A 19,096-nucleotide genomic window follows, 5' to 3' on the forward strand; every position below is an offset into this window, starting at 1 on the left:
GAATAATGATTCTGGCCGTTATCAAAATTTATCCGAAAAATGAGGCAATATTGATACATAAGTTGCTGATGAAATGAAAAATTAGAAATTTATCAAAGAGCCATAGGGCCTGCTTCATCATCAAAAGAGCAATAGGTTCCCGACCCCTGGTTCTTAGCAACTTAACGGAGTGAATTTCACTAATGAAGATATAAAGCCGTAGCGGGACGACAGTTCCCGTCAACCTACCGAGCGAGATAGTGTAATGGTTATGCGTCCGGCTTCTCGAGCGGTAGGTCGTGGGTTCGATCCCGCGGCCGGGTCATACCAGAAGACTCGAAAATTGGTATCCGCAGCTATCCTGCTAGGCGCTCAGCGATCGCGGATAGCCTGGAGGAGAAAAAGAGGGGGACGCAGACTAGATGACCTCATGGGGCCGTATCGCAACTCCGTCGTCTAAGCATCTCGATGGTGCAGGCGAAAAAGAATACCATATCTCTCTCTCTCTCAGCAAGCATATGACAGCGCTATACCAGCTATTGTAATACTATCGATACTCGGCCGTTAACAATGTTTGTAACATACCACCTCGTTTTTGTTACATATTCTAAAATCTAAACACACGAACGACAATTGAAAATCCTAACATTTACCAAAACCATCATATTTCTACGCCAAATTTACGACTAACAAGCTCAGCAATGGCTTTCAAATGAAAATCACAGCTCGAGTATACCTCAATGAATACGACCTGTCTTTCGTAGTAACGCACAAAATCGACCTCTCTATCTTTCTGTCTAGGGATTGCCAATTAGAATATAACTGCTAATAAATCGCATTCTGTGTCACTCCTCATATTTCAGCTATAACCTATACAATTCCTGTGGTATACAGGCCTACAAACAGGTTAAACCAACACGAAGGAAATGACATCCGAATATCTCACACACTCATATATTTATATTTATATTTATAAGTATATTATTTCATTTAGAATAGATAATCTTACATCAGTATATTATATATACATATATTTATCGTGTCGTAACTCGTAATATGTTGACCAAGAATGTTTAGAATTTGCCATATCACATATTTAGATAATTCAGAGAAATACCAGACCACTAGTCCAAAACCTCGAAAGAATAAAGTCTATACAACTATATGAGACGTGGAATTGGTGCTGAAGAATTCAGTGTGCAGAAATACGTGTGTAACAGTCGTATATAGATCGCTTTACAGTCGAGGTCCTCCTTGAAATAATTGAAGATCTTTTCTCAGCTTTTGTATGTCAGATTGTATCTCGTAAAGCAGCTGAGTCGCGAGCTAGCCGGCGAATTTGAAAATGTAAAAGGCGTAATAAGCTATGGATAATGCATAATTAATCATACAGCTCAGAATTTCGATTCTAACATAATGTTTCAATTGATGAATTGATAAAGAAAAATACTGATAGCACGAAAGGAATTTTAGCGTAAAAAGCTATTGCTGATAGACTTTGATTCCACTGGATTAGTGCCAAACCCTGTTAAATATGCCAATAAATTGAGTAATACTAAAGTGATAATACCTCCGTGTCTCTTTGTATAGTTGGTATCTCTGGATCTTGATCAAATAAGTCATCATCATCATGTGAGTTCTGTAGATCCTTTTTGACAATCAAACTTCCCGAACCTGAACATAAGATATTATCGGAGAATGATCAAATTCATGCATTCACAGAACAGGGAACCAAGATGGATAAGTAATATACTGACTAATGCTAATCAAAAAGAGGCAGTGATGTAACTACTATTCGAGTAGACCAATCGTCTTAAAACTAACTACTTTTACTTCAAAAACAGAATGATAGTATAGGTAGAATGTAAACACTTGACTTCAAAATATGTGGTGCTGTACAGACATGGGGTAATCACGATTAGTAATCGTAATCGATTACGACGATTACAGCATTTTCAAGTAATCGTAATCGCAATCGATTACATTCGAAAAAAATCCGAAGTAATCGTAATCGTAATCGACTACTTCCCATATTTAATCGATTTCTCTGTGAAAGAAAGATTACTTTTTATCTGTACAAGGACTATGACACAAACTGAACAAGTGAACATTTGTGAACAAGGAAGAGGTATTATACAAGATTCGTGATAGCACAAGGGTGTGATTTTCAAACGCCACTGCTCATTATTACGTCAGAAGCCGCAGTTAGCTTTGCGCGTCATTGCGTAAGAAGTATCCACAGTAAATAGATGTTCGATGTACGTACGTCGTACACTAGTGTGATTGTAAGAACAACTGCCGTGCTTTATGTCAGGTTATCAACACGTTCCACACGCCACTACCTCGCAGCAGTATAGTTTGTCTCCGCTCTGCCTAGTTTAAAATAGTTCCTTATGTGTTGATGTTTAGTTATGCTTAGTTAAACGCAGTTTGACCGTTGCTGCTTTGCGAGCAGTAGGCCTATCTAGTACGTACGGACACCGGACAAAGATTTGATATTTTGTACTCGTCAAATAAAACATTGGGGTTTCCACAACGAAGCAGTAAAATCAACAGCTGATGATATATATATATATCATAACCGAGCCGTTTTTGCCGTTTCTCCTAACTGCAGCTTGCAGTATTAAGTTGATTAAGTTGAAGGCAGAATTTTATGTTCGCTTCTTCTTTTTCTCATATGACACTACTTGAAACGGGCGCTAATCGTTATTTCACAATTATTTACTCAACATTGGGATCTACCGCCATGGCCATGTGCTTATACATCATGTTAGCGTGGGATGTAGCTGGAATCAGGTCCAAAACAGCAATTCGTCCCCCAGTCCAAACGTTGGTCTTTGGCCCCATAGGGTGGCAATCTCAAGTTGAAGACTGAATTTCGTCAATAATATTAGTAATTGCATTATATTACTCTTAGTTTTTAATCCTATCTCAGCCCCCGATGGTCAAATCTACCTGTAGAGTTTGTTTGTTTATTTGAGGTATTCATGGTGTTTGTCGACTACAACGGTCATTTACACCAGGCCGATTTTCTACATTTTTGATTCCGTATCTGCAAACTTGTAGCACGGCCCACTTCTAGGCTTTTTGTAAGACACCGCTTACGCGGATGAGGCGGCCAGGAGGAGCCTAGGTAAACCTCCAACACTTTGGTAGGAACCATTGATGTTGCGGCCATGGATTATACCACTGCGCTATCTCGCCACACAATTACCTACCAGTAGAGCTGGGGACACGTAATTCATAATTCATATTATCTTGTTATAATTACTTTAGTGTATGTTGTTAATTCGTGACCTCCGATTTGTTATATAATCAAAAGATATTGTAGTGGCTCAAACGTAGCAGACTAAAAGAAAAACTTTCGTGAGACGCACAAACAAATTGTCATGTCTTATATCATGACTGCATGTCTAGCAACTCAAGTTGTAAATTGCTAGGGTCAGTGGCCACATTAACTACAATAGGACTTGAAAACAATTTCATCATGGGCAAAAAAGCATTCATTCCGTCAATGCGGCCGTTGAACTTAACAATCAAGTCAAAGATCCGTTGGATTGATGGTCAGATAGCGTTGTAAAATGTGTTGTAACACCACTTGCTCTTAATTAAGTCCGATGATAAGCAAACTTAAATCTGAGTGCCCATCCAAACGCATTTGAGTGTGAGCATACTTTCTGACGTGAGTTGAGTAACGAAATCGTTGCTGAGTAGAGAATCGTTACTCGACAGCAAAGGAACTGGTCTCCACCCTTAATTATAAACTCCAGTTTCCAAGCCAAGCCAGTGTAATTTTTAATATCAATTTTTTGTTTGTTATAGATTTATTTTTTATTATTTTTGTTGGATTTTCCAACGTCAATGGGAGCTGCAAGTAGGCTAGCTGGGAGCCGTGATTGGGAATCACTGATCCAGAGAGGATTTTCAAGTTAATTAGACCTCTCGAAAATACTCTATAACTATTTTGGTTTACGAAATACTTTTTGAGTCCCCTTCGAGCTCGCTCTCCACCCTATTGGGGAATTTGGCGTGCGGCAGTTATGGCCCTGGCAAGAATGCAAATCGTTGGGCGCGATAAATTGACCTCTATAAAAATGGGCAATAGGTACATTATGACGTAACAAGCAAATGACGCATCTTTTTTAAAGGTAGTTTGTTATTTCATTAAGCCTTTTCAGCGCAATCCATATATTGTCTTCCAGCATAGCTTCTAAGATGTAAAATAAATGTAATCGTGAGTAATCGTGATTACTTTTCCAATGTAATCGTAATCGTAATCGACTACTTCCTGATTTTGCTGTAATCGTAATCGTAATCGTAATCGCGTCATTAGGAAGTAATCGTAATCGCAATCGATTACATTCACGAAGTAATCACCCCATGTCTGGTGCTGTAACAGAAAAAGGATCCAAAAGTAGTACATGATGTGGAGAGTACGTCGTTACCCCTCTATATTTCGGATATGGTACATTCAATAACATTAACAACAACCCGTTACTTACGATGCAGACGGTCAACCCCCATTGGGTCATTCTTGATTTTCGGGGAGCGATCCAGGTACTTTTCACTCGATTGCGACTGTTTCGTGGTTTGTTGTTTGCCGTCAAGCGATAACATCGCTTGGAGCAGCCATTTCATCATCGCCTTGTCGCTTCTCGCGCGGTTACTTCCTGCATTTGAAGGGTTATTTTGTTCAAATTCGGAGCCCAGAGGCTTTTGATCGCGTAACATCGTTTTGCGGAGATAACGCATCGGAATGACGAATAAATCTTCGTCCGTCGGCTCGCCGTCGTCGATAGACTCGGAGGGATATTCGGGCTTGGATTTGGTCACGAAATTTCCGTTCCAGAACTCCTCCGAAGGCCCCGCCTCTCTCAGGTACGGCGGCTGATTTTCGTAATGATTGGGCATCATTTTGTTGCGATGACGACGCATGGTTCTGCTATTATCTGGTTTAAAATGTGTGTTGAGAAAATTCACGTTGCCGCCAGAAATAGGGATTGACCACAATGGCGATAGAAATATGGCAACCGTATAGAGAGTTCAAAGATTGTGAATGGGACAAAGGCAAAATAAAGTACCTGATGGGTAACTGGAATCCGAGGCGAAAAATTCAAATATGTTTCGTTTTTACCCCCCCCCCTGCCAGATCATGTACAGAGACAGTGCATTGGTTTGGCGCGACAAGACTAGTTGAGCTCTAAGATCGTATCGACCACTCCTAGTCGATACCGAATGTTGTGCATCCGTATTTCTTCTGTTTCATCATCGATGCTGTCTGCATGACCGTAACAGCACTTCGTCATCCCCTCCCAAAACGCTGGTCTTGGGTCCCAATAGGGTGATAATACAAACAAATATATGTGTACGTACACATATATATCACATAATTATCACAAGCCTGTTACAGACCCTCCTCCCTTGGTCCATACGTTATTGCAACGATGGTGTTCTTGTTATCGGCGGTTAGCGAGCTAATATTGTCTAGTCGCACGTAGCGCGAAAAATTGAAAAAATGGTTGAATTCGGTCGATGAAATTGGAATTGCATATATTGCTCAGATTTACCGTTAGTACTGACGGAATTGGTGTCTTTGAAATTCTAGGTCCCGTAATTAATACTGAACGGACGGAGCCGTTGTTATCAATTGCTTTAATACCTGCTGTTCTTTCGTGGCCTTCCGTCTGCTATATAAGCAAAAGATTTTGGAATCGCTGAAACGTAGCAGACCTAAAGAACTTTTTTCCATGCGACGCACATGGCTCAAAATGCCAATTTCCTTGCGGGGCGCATTATTTTACTGTACGGGTGGTATTTGTAATTGCCAGGACAGGAATATTAGTCGCCTATGATGGGCAAGGGAAAATTCGACGTATATATTTCGGTTTCGGTCAACATGAGGCGGTCCTTTTGGGTCAAGATTTCGTCGCCGCCGAGCTTTTTGGCAGCACATGATTGGCCGATGTTTCGTAATGCGGTAATGGCCGACGCCGGAATACTTATCTCTATAAATTATGCGTTTTTTCTCGGGTGAGAGGTAATCACATTAACATCAAGACAGCAATACGCAAACGTCAACTAATCGCGAGAAGAACATTTGAAAAACTTCTATAAATATCCCAAAATATTCTATAATTTATGTTAATTTGCGAAGTAATTTGGACCAGCACCCCTTCGAGCTCTCCCCCAATAGGGGTTTGGGATGCGGCAGTTACGGCCCTGCGGCTGTCTTGTTGTCATGTACTTCGTTTGGATGAAAAATATAGACTCTCTGACACACAGACACAAGGAAAATGATGCCAATTACACGACATCCAAAATTATTTCGTATTTCTGTACCATGTACCATGTACTATTTTGCAACGCTGTGGTCATGGTGAGTGTATAGATGACTAACCTATACGACGTATACGTATGCTAGTAATCTATAGTGAGGGTCGATCACGACTTTTGACACAAATTTCGTTCCATGAGTATTGGTATCCTTGTCCAACATGTTTGTTGATGCTGAGAGGAGGTTTCGAGGTTCCAGTGGCGGAAATTAAGTTTGAAACCATACTTTTTGTTGTTAAAAAACTACTTGATGATAAATATTGAAGTTACAGAGCTTCGATATACAATTGAATGATATCGTCATATTGAAATAAACCTGAATATTTTCGGCTGACAATCGTCAAAGATAGTCGCAAGGGTCGAGGGTAGCCTAACCTTAAGCGATCTCTCGAGTGTCAGCCGAAAATATTCGTTATTTCTTCAATATCAATATATTATCTGATTGTATATTAAAATACTACTATTCGCGTGAAAGCGTATATTATCATTACTCGAAATTAATTCCTCCCTTGTTTAAAACATGCTTTTTATTGTGTTTTTAAAGCCATGGCGTCACGAATATTCAATTGTGACGTCATATTGGATTGACATTGACAATTGAAAATATAGGGTAAATATAGCTCCTTTGACGAAACATCTACATAGCAGTATAGCTGTTGAACAGACTATTTTAAGGGTTCCAACCATCCCATATCGTATAAGTCGTCTATTTCGGGTTTTTATCATCCATAGGCTCATAGGAAATGTTTTTGGGAAAGTATTTACACAATTATGGCATAATTATAGAACTTAAAAATACACATTTTTATAAATGCCTCTGTTTAAAACAAAGTGGTTTAAATGCAACCCTAGGAACAATCGTGTTTACAATATGGCAAATGAAAGGCGGTGAGCTATCATTTCAAGATGGGTGCAAGCCGTGCCTATATGTAGTTTGGCGAGGGCTGCCCATATATTTGCAACGGTGATTCACCATTCGCGTAAAAGTTACCTAAGTCCCGCAAGGCCTCAATATCGTTCTCGTTACTTCTGGTGAAATCTCTTTCGGCTAGCAGACTTTCTGCATTTTGTATCTGCTCACTCAATGTGGCATATTTCTCTTTTTCCTTTGCTAGTTCATTCAGTTCCCGGCTCAGGTCAACGTCTTCAGAATTCCGTGTTTGCTTCTGTTTTCCTGCGACATCAAAGTGTTTGAGCGGGCGAACGTGGTAAATCCGCAACACAGGGGCGGCCAACCTGCGGCCCGCTGGAAGCTTTTGAGCGGCCCGCGAGGTGATTATCGAAATTAGTTAAATTATCAAAAAATAAATTACCCAGGCAATTTAATGTGAACTTGCAAGGCCAACAAGAAATTTGATTAACCTGACTGCAAAATTTGTGATGTTGATGACTAAAATATTAGTTCCGACGCATCGACGTATAGCCTGGGGCCAGCCACACTTTTGTAGATCTTCGTATATGACCATTGACTAATGACCAATGACCATAAAGTAGAATATCATTGAAGATTTAATTGACTTGAAATTTTTCTTAGCACTTCGCGCGATTTATTTTCACTCGATTTCTCGCTCTTGGTGTTGGTACCCCCTCCTGAAAATTAATAATTTCAAATATGCCCAATTTTACAGAATTGAGTCTAACTATATTCGAAATTATGAGAGAACGGTCGTCAATTATGCGACTTCGAGTCTGCACTCGCAGAAAGATCGTCGGCGATAAAACCTTTGCACAAAATGATAGACACATGTTCGTTGAAATCTTCGATATTGATATGTCCCAAACGCCGAATAATGCTGTCCTTGCCAAATGAACACATATAGCGGTATACTGAGGCAACCCGCATTACATGAAAGTAACAATATTATTGACCGAATTCATTCATCAACTTTGAAAAATCTGCGTGCTTCGCGCGGCTAGGACGTGATTGCACAATGACTTTTCAGGACACAATTGTTATCGATTTTGTTGATGGGTAGTAAGATAAGTCTTGTTTTCGTCGTTACTCAATCCGGTTCGCTTCTATCGGACGACTAAAAAATGGTCATCAACATTCAAGTGGCTCGTACAATGGTATGTAAATCTCATGTGGCCCTTTCGCCGAAAAAGTTGACCACCCCTGCCATAACAGAACTATAAGGACCTGCATTCCCGGTCAACAGTACCAATATGTCTTTGCATTCCTTGTTCAATTTTTCATCCTTCTCTGATAGAATAATATCAAGTGCCTTCAGAGTGCAGTCTTCAATCTCAAAAACAATGGATTTCATGTAATGTGCGGATCGGTTGCTGGTTTGTCACGACGATGCATCAGCATCCGCCAATCACAGGCGTAAAGGTAACATATAATGCGAGTGAGAGAAAATTAATGCCTTTTAAGAATTACGCAATAGGCCAATATGCTTATAAGTGGCCGGTAAAGCTACAATATATCATCGAGGAGGTTTCGCGAAGTTTAGCTTTGTAGCTGCATGGTGCGGCTGGAAGTATACAAGACGTCCTGCAGGATATCATATACAGTCGTCGCGGATATGTCGTTTATCAGAGATGCACACATATATAGCTTTATATCAATCCAATTTATTTCTATGTATGAACTTAACGGTATTGCTGTATAGGCTTATGTAGGCTTTTGGTATGTTGGTTGTGTTCTAAACCTTCCAACGAATACGATCGAATGTTAATATGAAGATAATCCTAAAAATATACATAATTCCTACTAACAGCCATCAAAATCAGGGAATTCTTAATGTCCCTGATGAAAATGAAGGTCTTGCTGTATGCTTATACCAACATATAATCTATAAAAAGGATCTCAGCAATGAGGAGGCGGAATTATTCATGGACTGTAGTGCTTTTCTCGTACAAGATCGATCGCTACGGGTTTTCGCAGCATAATGAAGCAAAGCATGAACTAGAAAAGACGGTGTGACCACTGGTGTAGGCCCTACTGTATATTCCGAATTTTACTTTTTGTTCAGAGTTAATTCAGTTCAATTACAATTATAATTACAATTACTCCGCGGCATGTTTCAATTACACTACAATTACAATTACTCCATGGTAAAAATATCAAATTACAACTATAATTAAATTACATGGAAAATGTAATTGACTGCATTCAGGACAATTACAAATTACAAACGTATTGCTTCTTATTTTTAAACGTAATCTTCAATCAAGCTGTTGAAATCGTGGATGAAGAAGAGAGGCGTCTGATGACCGGAGAATTTATATATGGCAACGAAATGTTAGAAATATGGTCTTCAATATTAGCTATCAGTTTCTGGCAACAGTGGAGAGTAGAGTCTTTTAGTTGTTCCATTGCTTTCAGTAAGCCAAGCACTAACGGACAAATGCAAGAGGATGTTACAATATTTTCTCATTCAACTTGCTGCATTGCTTCCTAGAAAGACACGATAGCACACTCACTAGTTCACTCAATGCCAAATAATCTACATTTGCTAATAATCTTCATTTGTGTGCCTTGGAGTCGACTTTTATCAAAATACACCAGCCAAGGCTGTGTCAACAAAAAGAGTTCGTGTATGATCTAAAAATAGTGCATCGAACGCTCTCGTATTCGACATTTCGTGCTGGTGACGTCATATTTTGTGTTACGATTGTTGATATACGCTGTTCTTTTGAATTCTCCGCTAGTTGCAGACGATTACCCCTGACGAGTGTCAGCCGAAAATATTCGGGTTCATTTCAATATGAATATACTATTCAATTAATGGTAACTGATCACAAGCTATTTATTTGAGTGGGGCTTTTGTTAATGCTTTTCAAGTGGCATCATATGAAGCAAATCGCTGGAAAGAAGTTTGAAAAATGATTTGATAGGTGGTTACTCAGGTCTACCTTTGTCTTCTTCACGTTTTATCGGTGTTTTCTGTTGAGGTTCATATATATTTAGGATAAAGATTGGGAGAACATCTCTTCAATTGCGTGATCAAGTTTGATGAAGCCTTTATTGAAAACTTGAATTTATTTTTGCAATTATAGCAGCAAGTCTCAGTACTGGTCAAAGATTGGAAAAAAACTGTGACAGTATGGTGTAGGAAATGGTTCAGCACATGTTTCAGAAGACTTTATTTTGCTGTTCATCCATTTTTGAATCATTTAGATTTAGACTATATTGCAATTTACCAAGTTTTCTCTTGCTACTGAAGTGTGGGAAACGGTTTAGCATGCTGGATGAATTATCTAGTAAACGAAGCGCGCCCAGCAAATCTATGTAAATAGGCTCAATTATTTCATGTTGTGCTTGTCAGGTCTCAATAACTATAATCAAAATTGAAATTATGCAAAAATTTTATCAAATTACAATTACACAAAATAAAAATGCTTCAATTACAATTACATGAAAAAATGTAATTAATTACATTCACCTCAAATACAAATTACAATTAATCCAACTCTGGGGTTACAACAGGGGTCAAGTCAAAAAGTATACTAACTTCTGCGGTTCCTTGATCCGTAATATAGCCTGCTTCATCGACATTATTCTTTTTGCGCTGCCCTATGTATCATCGATGATTTTACTAAAAGATCGCGTATGTTCGCCATCATAGTATAACCATGTTTTTTGCAAAAAGTGAAACAGAAATTTTCAAAATGGAAAATCTACGCGTCCCGGCATCTCACAAAGCCAAACACTGAAAATCAATGTGCGATAAGCGCTCTCATGCTATTTTTCAACTCATCGACTATAACTGTCGCACCCCAATCCCACAGTTTTTATATTTCGTCAATCAGCACAAAGTAGGGTCTTTGGGGGCAGATGTTATTGATCTTTATATTTTCTTCCCGCTTTGTGCGATTTAGTTATAACGGATTGCTTAATTTTATTATGGGCGCATAAATATATAGAAAAGGAATAAATAATATGCATAATGTACAGAAATGAGTACAACCGCATTAGCAATTAATGAGAGAACGGTATCCTATTATCGCATGAAGCCGTTGGGATACTTTAATCTAGGGATGTGCTGTGCAACTGTTAGTAACTGGCATTTTCCAGGAAGAAATTATACAAATATTAAGTACATTGAAAGATAGCATAGGTAGGGTGGTGAAGTGGTGACCCAAATTTATACCCTTATTCATGATTCATACCTAAACCACTGGCGCGTATAACAGATGCCATAGCTAGCTTCAGATAATTATAAGCGGGTTGAAGAGATTCCTTGCTTGAAACAATAATTATGACAAAACAAAAAATGTTTGGCAGGCGAGCTGATAATATTTTGACATTGACATATTAAGGCACGCTGCATGCGAAAGGTTGCCGACCCCTGCACTAGCATCTCTAGCATATACCCTATCATCGGTGCAATATATTCATAAATGTGTAAATGTGTTTCTGTCCTACCATGTAGTCTTCATCTTGGTATTCTTGTTCCAATATTGCAGGAGCAGACGAGATTGTGTCTCCAACATCAGTATCGTTACGGCTAGCAGAGGCTGCGTCCAACGCGGAAGGGGATAGTGGAGAACATAACACTTGCGCTGGAATGAATAAGCCATTACATAATTCTGCATGACAGACTGTTATATCAAAACAAAAGATAATAACTGTTGTATATGGATAGTCAGTGGAATGATTACTAACAGCTATTTCAAGGTACAGTTTATTCCTTGAAGTGAATATTAGAATTTTCAATAAACTAACCTGCAAGCAGCGTGCAGGCAATTAGAGGCGAGATGGGCCTGACTCTGTGATGTGTCATTTCTGACAGCTTCAACGTATGTGCGACAGATGAGTTTTCAACAGTCAATATCGCTATATACCATCTGGCCAAATGTATAAAGACATTTGAAGAGTGTTAACCAACATCAAGCAGATTGTACAGATGTACAGTTGTACACCACTTGGACGAGGCTATTCCAACCTTTCAGATGACCTGCTTATTTGCTTCTTACAGTATAGCCAGTAGCCACTGTAGCGTATTCCACACTCGTGTTCAAGGCTACATAATATGTATGGACAGGACACCACAAAGCATAGCAATATGATGGGCATGAATAATTGATTTGAAGTCTTTGTCTGACCACGCACACCGAACTATACATAAATATATGACTAAAATATTCCCACTGGCAAATCGATTGTATTCCAAATCCGATATACGCAGGGGCCATCATTCAATACAGACAGTAGAGACGCCGCCGGCTCGTCAGCTTGGTATTCGCGACTATGAGTTCTATTCACTCGCGGTTAAAGCCAATGTCTACTGCGGCGGTTCCCAAACAAAATTCCAGAATGACTCGCGCCACACCAGAGAATCTGTGGCGGCACACAGTTTGGGAATCACTGGTCTGGTGGGGGATTGAGTTTTCAAAACGCTCTGGTATTCTACGAGGTTTTCCTTCTGCTGTTCATGAATTTACAAGAACGGACACTCGGACAGATGTAAATTCGACTGAGACTGCTGGTGTGGTAGACAATAAAAGGAAAGAAACCGACTCCGACAACTAACAATGATCCTACGACCTACACATATCCAATCCTCATACCGACATATACCACCTCAGTCGTCATTGTCATTGCTTTTTCATTTGATATAATCTTCTGTTACTATATGTTCGGAAGCAAGACTATTCCAAGTCGTTGCGACTCCTCATTGTCTTCTCATTGTATCGCGATCTTGTAGTGATTTGAACTGATGAAATTCTTAATATATCTGATCGGAGCATATAACTGAAATATGTTCAAAAAAGGAGTCATCCGTCGTTTGAATACTCATCTTCGGAACCAACTGCTAGAAATAGGACATATCAGGCTGACAAGTGGCAAATGGGTGCTCGCGATCGCCGAATTGTCATTCACAATCATCTGTATCAATGTAATGAATCGATCGCTTCGACTCTAATTTACATGATTGGGCCTGTGGGATCAATGCACAATTACATATATACAAATAATCAATTGAGAATGTGTTCGCTAGGATAATGTATTGCATATTATTCGTTAATTCGAGGTGTTACGATAACTCGATAAGTCGAATGATTCAAGTGCCCCGAGCACCAAAATGTGTCCTGATCATGGGCACGAGGATTGAGCAGCAAAACAAATAAATCCGCAACGTCGTGACGTCACAGATAAACAAGCGACGAAAGTAATAAAACGGTCGTTGAAATAATACAACACGCGAATTTAGGGAGAAAGCGCGTTAGTTTGCTACATTTTCATTGGATCGAGATCGGATAATCATCGTATTGCCTAATATCTTGTCAGCTGACTACAAGTTGCGTAACCTTTGATCGAACAATACACACGTCGGCCCAGCACTCTCATAAATATATGTCCACAGCATGTATTATGCAAAGATGTTAAATTGTTTCCTTCTAAGATCATGGCAAGCGACCATTTTTGAAATGAAACCAAGAAACTGTCAGCCAACATAGCCTCGTTACTGTGGTCCAATTAAACAGATTACAATGATATCTCATACGCTGATCAGTGATCACCGATCGTAACTGCAGTTAACCTCACTCCAATGCCGCTCATAAATGGCATAAATGCTTAGTGTTCACCAATGTATAACCAATCGGACATCAATATTGCATAATCGCCCGTTCTATCCATTCTCTATTAATGAACCCCACACAAATACGTTCTAGATGGCTAGGTGCCGTCGGTACAATGTAAACCGTTTCCCTCGAGAACCAGAATGCCAAGGGCCGTAAATCTTCGAAGGATCGATACGAATCAAATAGTCTGGCGCGCGAATGAGAGCAGCACGACGTAGCCTAGGTTGGGTGACTGATCCGAGCGCTAATATTTCCCCGTTGCAGCGCAGAGAAACGTCCGAAAGCATCTTCTCCAATACGATATAAACGTGAATTGCCGTTATTGTAGATTGTATAAGCGTTAAGCAAGCACCCAAGGTCCACCGGCAATGGACGATAAGGACAGAGGTGGTTCGCAATATGTTTTCTCTCTCGACTTCTATCTGTTTCACCATAGCCTAATAAAGGCTATGCGTTTTACTGTTGATTTTACTTCATTTTCGCCATATTAATATTTATATAGCTGGTTCGTGGTCCCAAACTTGAAGATCGCTTTCATCACAACATCCATTGGAATAATTCATGTAATCAAACTCGACGACATTCATGTCGAAATCTGCTAAGATGTTGATTATTGTATTAATTAGGGATGGTGTGAACGCGAGGTTCACGTTTGCGTTCTGTGTGTGAACCTCTGAAATTTAGAGGTTCACGTTCACAAACGAACCTTGGTAGGTTCTGCACTGTGAACCTTTTCACATATTACAATTTTCGCGTCATTATAACATCTTTGGCTGAAATTCGTTGCATTTCAACTTCAGACCACTCTGTGGATGGCGCTTGCATCATAAAAAAAATCAACACTAAATGAGCATGTACCGCTACCTTGCCGATCTCGACGATTTTACACGCGTTGTTGCAAAAGTTTACTCGAAATATTCAGCTTTACTTTTGTGAATATTTAGTGACTCCTCTGCTGTGAGCTTGACCCGCAATCATACAACATCAAGAACGAAATACACTACCTCTAGGTAGTCAACGAATGATGCTTCTTCAACCAGTCAACGAAATTGATATAAATAATACATGGTTGTTTAATGTAAAAAAATCCTGATTTGATATGTATATTGTATCATAAAAATCGAATCCGTGCGATTGGGGTGTTGGCTACTGTACAACTTGTTTATGGGATGATATCGGTAGCTACTTTAGAAACCCGTTTTACACTCTGCTCAATATCTATGTAGCAATTTCAGACGGCGAATACATTGTCCGGTCTGGCCTAGACCGTTACGGCGTAAGCTTTTATCCCCTTGCAAGTCCCCGTCGAAATTGTTGGCAAAGCGACGGACGATATTGATTTTATGGAATAAATATAGCATATTATTGCTCCAGTTGATACATTTGGCTAAGTCACCATGTATTTTTGTGGCTTAATATGACCTGAGTCGTCGCTTTAGGTATCGTGTAGGCGTACATTATATGATTTTACTAAAATGTAGGGCTGGAATTAGAAATATGACGTCACGTGACGTCATAAGGTTCACGTTCGTGTTCACACAGAACCTTTCAAAAAAGTTCGCGTTCACACGAACCTGAACCTTTCAGGGGTTCACACCATCCCTGGTATTAATGTATATAGGCTACCTAAATCCGATCAAGCTGCAGTCAAGAGTTGACTCACTCGATCCACTCACTGCAGCCTGGTTCTAAACACTAATCCAGTGGTTCTCAACCTTTTTGAGTTCGCGGACCCCCGCGGTACACCTCCTACACACACACACAGACACAGCACTTAGTTCAAATATAGCTCAATTATCGTAACTCCGTCACCTAACTCGTGCAAATATTGACTGCAAGCACCAAAATGACTTTTCTTGAAAATAACACCATACTCTTTATGAAGGACTTACGTTTCAAAAGAATGACCAAACTGAAGCAATGGCTAATTTGAGTCTATAAATATGAATTCATGGTGATGCCAAAAGTGCCCGAAATAAAATCTGAAAAAGGCCAAAAATAAGCTATTTTTGGCACTTTTTGCATATGCCAAAAATGACACGCCTGGACATAACTATATGTATTTGAACATGATATTTCAGGTGTTTCTTGACACTTTTACGCTATGTCTAGAGTAGGGCTAGGCAAAATCGAGTACCTGAGTGATTCGATTCTGAATCATGTATTAGCGTACAGAATGTAGTATATGTCAAATATGTACCTTTTATGCCACCACAAAAGACATAATGCCTGTTATCCGTCACATTATAGATACTTTGGTATTTTACGACCATACGGATTTAATTGCACTTCTTGACAATGTTGTGGGATAATCATGACTTCGGAAATGTGTTATTTCCAGTAACGTTCGTAGTTTTGCACTATGTCTCGTATGCTGCGACACGGCCAACTAGGTTTCAAGGCTTCCTCCGTGGATAATGAAATAGTATAAAAACTATAATTCTCATTAGTAAATTAACTTTCAGTTGTGAGGAGCGCATAATTTCAGAAGGTTACTCGACAAAATCGTCTTTTACTACTCGACACGAATCATTCAAATTAATAGTCGATTCAGATTCGAGGACCCGAATCATCGTGCCCAACCCTGATCTAGACAAGTTAAGTAGACTATATTCTCTGGGATAATTTGTAGGCTAAAGACGTCGTAAGAACAGCAACGCAGAGTAAAAAGGAGCACGAAGAATGGGTTGATATATTTTGTGAATCGACAATGTCGGCAACTATCTCGGCCAGGGATGCAGAAAGAAATTTGTGCGGCCGTCGACACGTAATTCAATTAATATGTGTTGGCGGCCGTCGACGTGCAAATTGAACTTACGAATTGACTCATTGATTTCTAAATTTTCGTCGCCAGGCGCGCGATTCAATACGACTTCATTTTCGATTATAATGTAGTAGCGCTCTTTTCAATCTGCTCAAATTTTCAATAAGATAATGATGATGATGCCCCACAGTGCTGATGTGAACAGCAGGGGGAAATTCTGCGCCCTATATAGAAATACCAACTTCGAATCGTTTGCTCACGAAATAAATTTGTTACTGGTACGTCTCGGCGATTCTGATCAAGTTTCACTAAACCGACAATCCTGATGGTAGGTCGTGAAATAACAGAGAAGGAGATAGCATAGTGGTGAGCGTCGGGTTAAGTACCGCCGTTATCCTGGGCTCTTCGTCCCCCGTGCCGCTGTTCTTGAGGCGTAGTAGCCCAGTAAAATAGACCCGATAAAGAAAGAAGAGCAATAAATAGCGACGAAGAAAGAGTTACATCGAAGAAGATTGTGGCATCGGGCAGTAGGCTGGGGTGGATGCCATTCTAAGAGACCGCAAATGGTCGTACGGCATCCTCCTATCTGCCCATTACAGCGTATTGTGTGGCTTGTATATCGTCTATATATGAAGACTTTTGAAAGCATCCACCAAAGTTTCTGATAGCAATTGGCCGAACCGAAGATGCATCATCATTTATAACTTGCCCTGCGTTTTCGAAAACACTCACTCCATCAAATCAACCGGTGAATCTGATCACACGAACTGAGAATAGATGAAGATTTGGTGGTGGCGAAATTTATTCGTGAATCTAAAGATATTTTCGCGAATTGCGCGACCATAGCGAATCTCAGTAACTATTCATAACATGACGATTCGCCATTTCGGTGCGTACACGGTAAGTTGATTAGTCCGGAGCAGTCTAGCATGGGTATTTGGTGTCCGGTTACTGCATTAGGGCTATGCCCTAGAATGCGGCCGTAGGCTATATAAGTAGGATAATCGAAATGCGGCCATGAATAGCAAAAAGGTTGGTCTCCCTGATCTCGACTCTACCAGGAAATATGTCATTATTCTACTTGAGTAGGATCAATGTTGACAACTATCTCGACGCTAATTTTCGTTTCATCGTTTGCATATTCATATCATGTTGGATTGCATAAAATCTCCGATGGAGCAAGCGAATGTGATAGTTTCATACTATCTGGAAAGTGGGACTAAAATAAAATTGTAAATGATGGTATAATAATGAAGGATTTCGTGGTAGGATCGAGATATTCACCGACATTGACGCCACTCAAGCATAGTAGTTGACCATGACCATGACGTCAATTCGCGGCATTTCCAAAATAGGTACACCCGCAGCCAAGAACTGGATCAGGCAGCAGTAACGACAGCTGACAGAATCAAAGTTATAGACATGAAATTTGACATAACATAAAATCTCCTATCAAAGTCACGACAACAAGAGAAACAAATCTCGTCTCAAGCAGTGTATTGCACCCGTTGTAAACAATGGTTTCACGCCGACTAACTGTACCATTCCAAAAATAGCAGTGAAAAAGAACACATAACCAAAAAAAATAAAATCCATACTCTGAAACCCGCGTTATTTTTTATAGCCTCGCGCAGGGCTTCGTTTCCGCCTTTGATGTTTTCAGTGCCTTCCAGTACTTTGTCGGAAATCATTTCGATGTCGTCTTCTTGTTTCATTACCTGTTCGCTGAATATTTCTTGCAATCGAGCGATTTCAATCACTTTCCCCTCTATGGCTTTCACTTCGTCAACCATGGTGTTCATGTCGTTGAATATGAGCTGATTTTCCTGTTCCAGCGCAGCGGCTTCATTCTCAGACAGCTCCTCTTCGCTGTCTTCAACGTAGCTGCGAGATTTCCGATCTTGCGACTGTGGTATCCTATCAGGAACGGAATTAACGGGGGCTGAGGATTCCAGAATGGACTTCTTGTGGGTTTCCGGGTTGTGCAGCCTTGAAATTCTCTTTCTGTCGACAACCAGTTTCACACGTATAGCTCTCTGCTCGCTGTAGATTTTACACACAGACTTGAGATGGCTTTCAATAAGATCCAATACATATTGTCTATGCATGATAACTTGTTCAACATGGCTATCACTAATTAAACTCTGCCTCATTGTAGAAATGGCTTCGCTGGATACTTTGATGATGTTTTGCGCCTCTTCGTCTATTTTATCACGTTCATAGTCGCTCATTGACTTGGTGGTAGACTGCTGGATATGACTAGCGTTGATATACACAGCTCTGTGCTCTAACAAGAAACTGCGTAATTGCGATATCGATTTGACAAGCTCCGATGTTTTCCGCCCAAAATCAGTGATGTTTCTTCTGCGGCTCATCAACTTGGGGTCTTCCAAAGCACATTCTTTTTCCAGCGATTGCACTTTTTTCAGTGTTTTCAAGGCATTCTTGAAGTCGTCAGTTCTGTCAATCATGCCCACCGTCACA

The 19,096-nt window shown here is 40.0% G+C and overlaps 3 protein-coding genes across 4 annotated transcripts in view; 1 reads left to right on the forward strand and 2 right to left on the reverse strand.

Moving 5' to 3' along the window:
* LOC145450282 (intraflagellar transport protein 57 homolog) overlaps positions 1 to 19,096 on the forward strand; it is a 207,298-nt gene that overhangs the window by 93,785 nt on the left and 94,417 nt on the right. The window lies entirely within an intron of this gene.
* LOC145450663 (uncharacterized) lies at positions 918 to 12,139 on the reverse strand. The gene is made up of 7 exons (XM_080329173.1): positions 11,987 to 12,139; positions 11,687 to 11,823; positions 8,453 to 8,558; positions 7,304 to 7,486; positions 4,482 to 4,928; positions 1,550 to 1,653; positions 918 to 1,305 (listed from the first exon to the last, which is right to left on the reverse strand). The coding sequence occupies exons 1-7, from the start codon at positions 12,042 to 12,044 to the stop codon at positions 1,216 to 1,218; spliced, it is 1,125 nt and encodes a 374-aa protein (XP_080185299.1). The 5' UTR covers positions 12,045 to 12,139; the 3' UTR covers positions 918 to 1,215.
* Positions 17,397 to 19,083, reverse strand: LOC145450167 (syntaxin-18-like). Its single transcript, XM_080328664.1, has one exon. The coding sequence runs from the start codon at positions 19,081 to 19,083 to the stop codon at positions 18,145 to 18,147; it is 939 nt and encodes a 312-aa protein (XP_080184790.1). The 3' UTR covers positions 17,397 to 18,144.

This window comes from Botryllus schlosseri, chromosome 11 (assembly GCF_051294905.1).
Source record: "Botryllus schlosseri isolate E-star chromosome 11, Bs_hap1, whole genome shotgun sequence".
Taxonomy (NCBI): Eukaryota; Metazoa; Chordata; class Ascidiacea; order Stolidobranchia; family Styelidae; genus Botryllus; species Botryllus schlosseri.

Excerpts from the sequence above, each read along its gene's own strand:
- LOC145450663 (XM_080329173.1), bottom strand. The coding sequence starts at position 12,044 with ATGACACATCACAGAGTCAGGCCCATCTCGCCTCTAATTGCCTGCACG. Across the intron at positions 11,824-11,986 it reads TGCCTGCACGCTGCTTGCAG|CGCAAGTGTTATGTTCTCCA; the intron begins GTTAGTTTATTG and ends TATTCATTCCAG. Across the intron at positions 7,487-8,452 it reads ACTGTTGACCGGGAATGCAG|GAAAACAGAAGCAAACACGG; the intron begins GTCCTTATAGTT and ends TTGATGTCGCAG.
- LOC145450167 (XM_080328664.1), bottom strand. The coding sequence starts at position 19,083 with ATGATTGACAGAACTGACGACTTCAAGAATGCCTTGAAAACACTGAAA.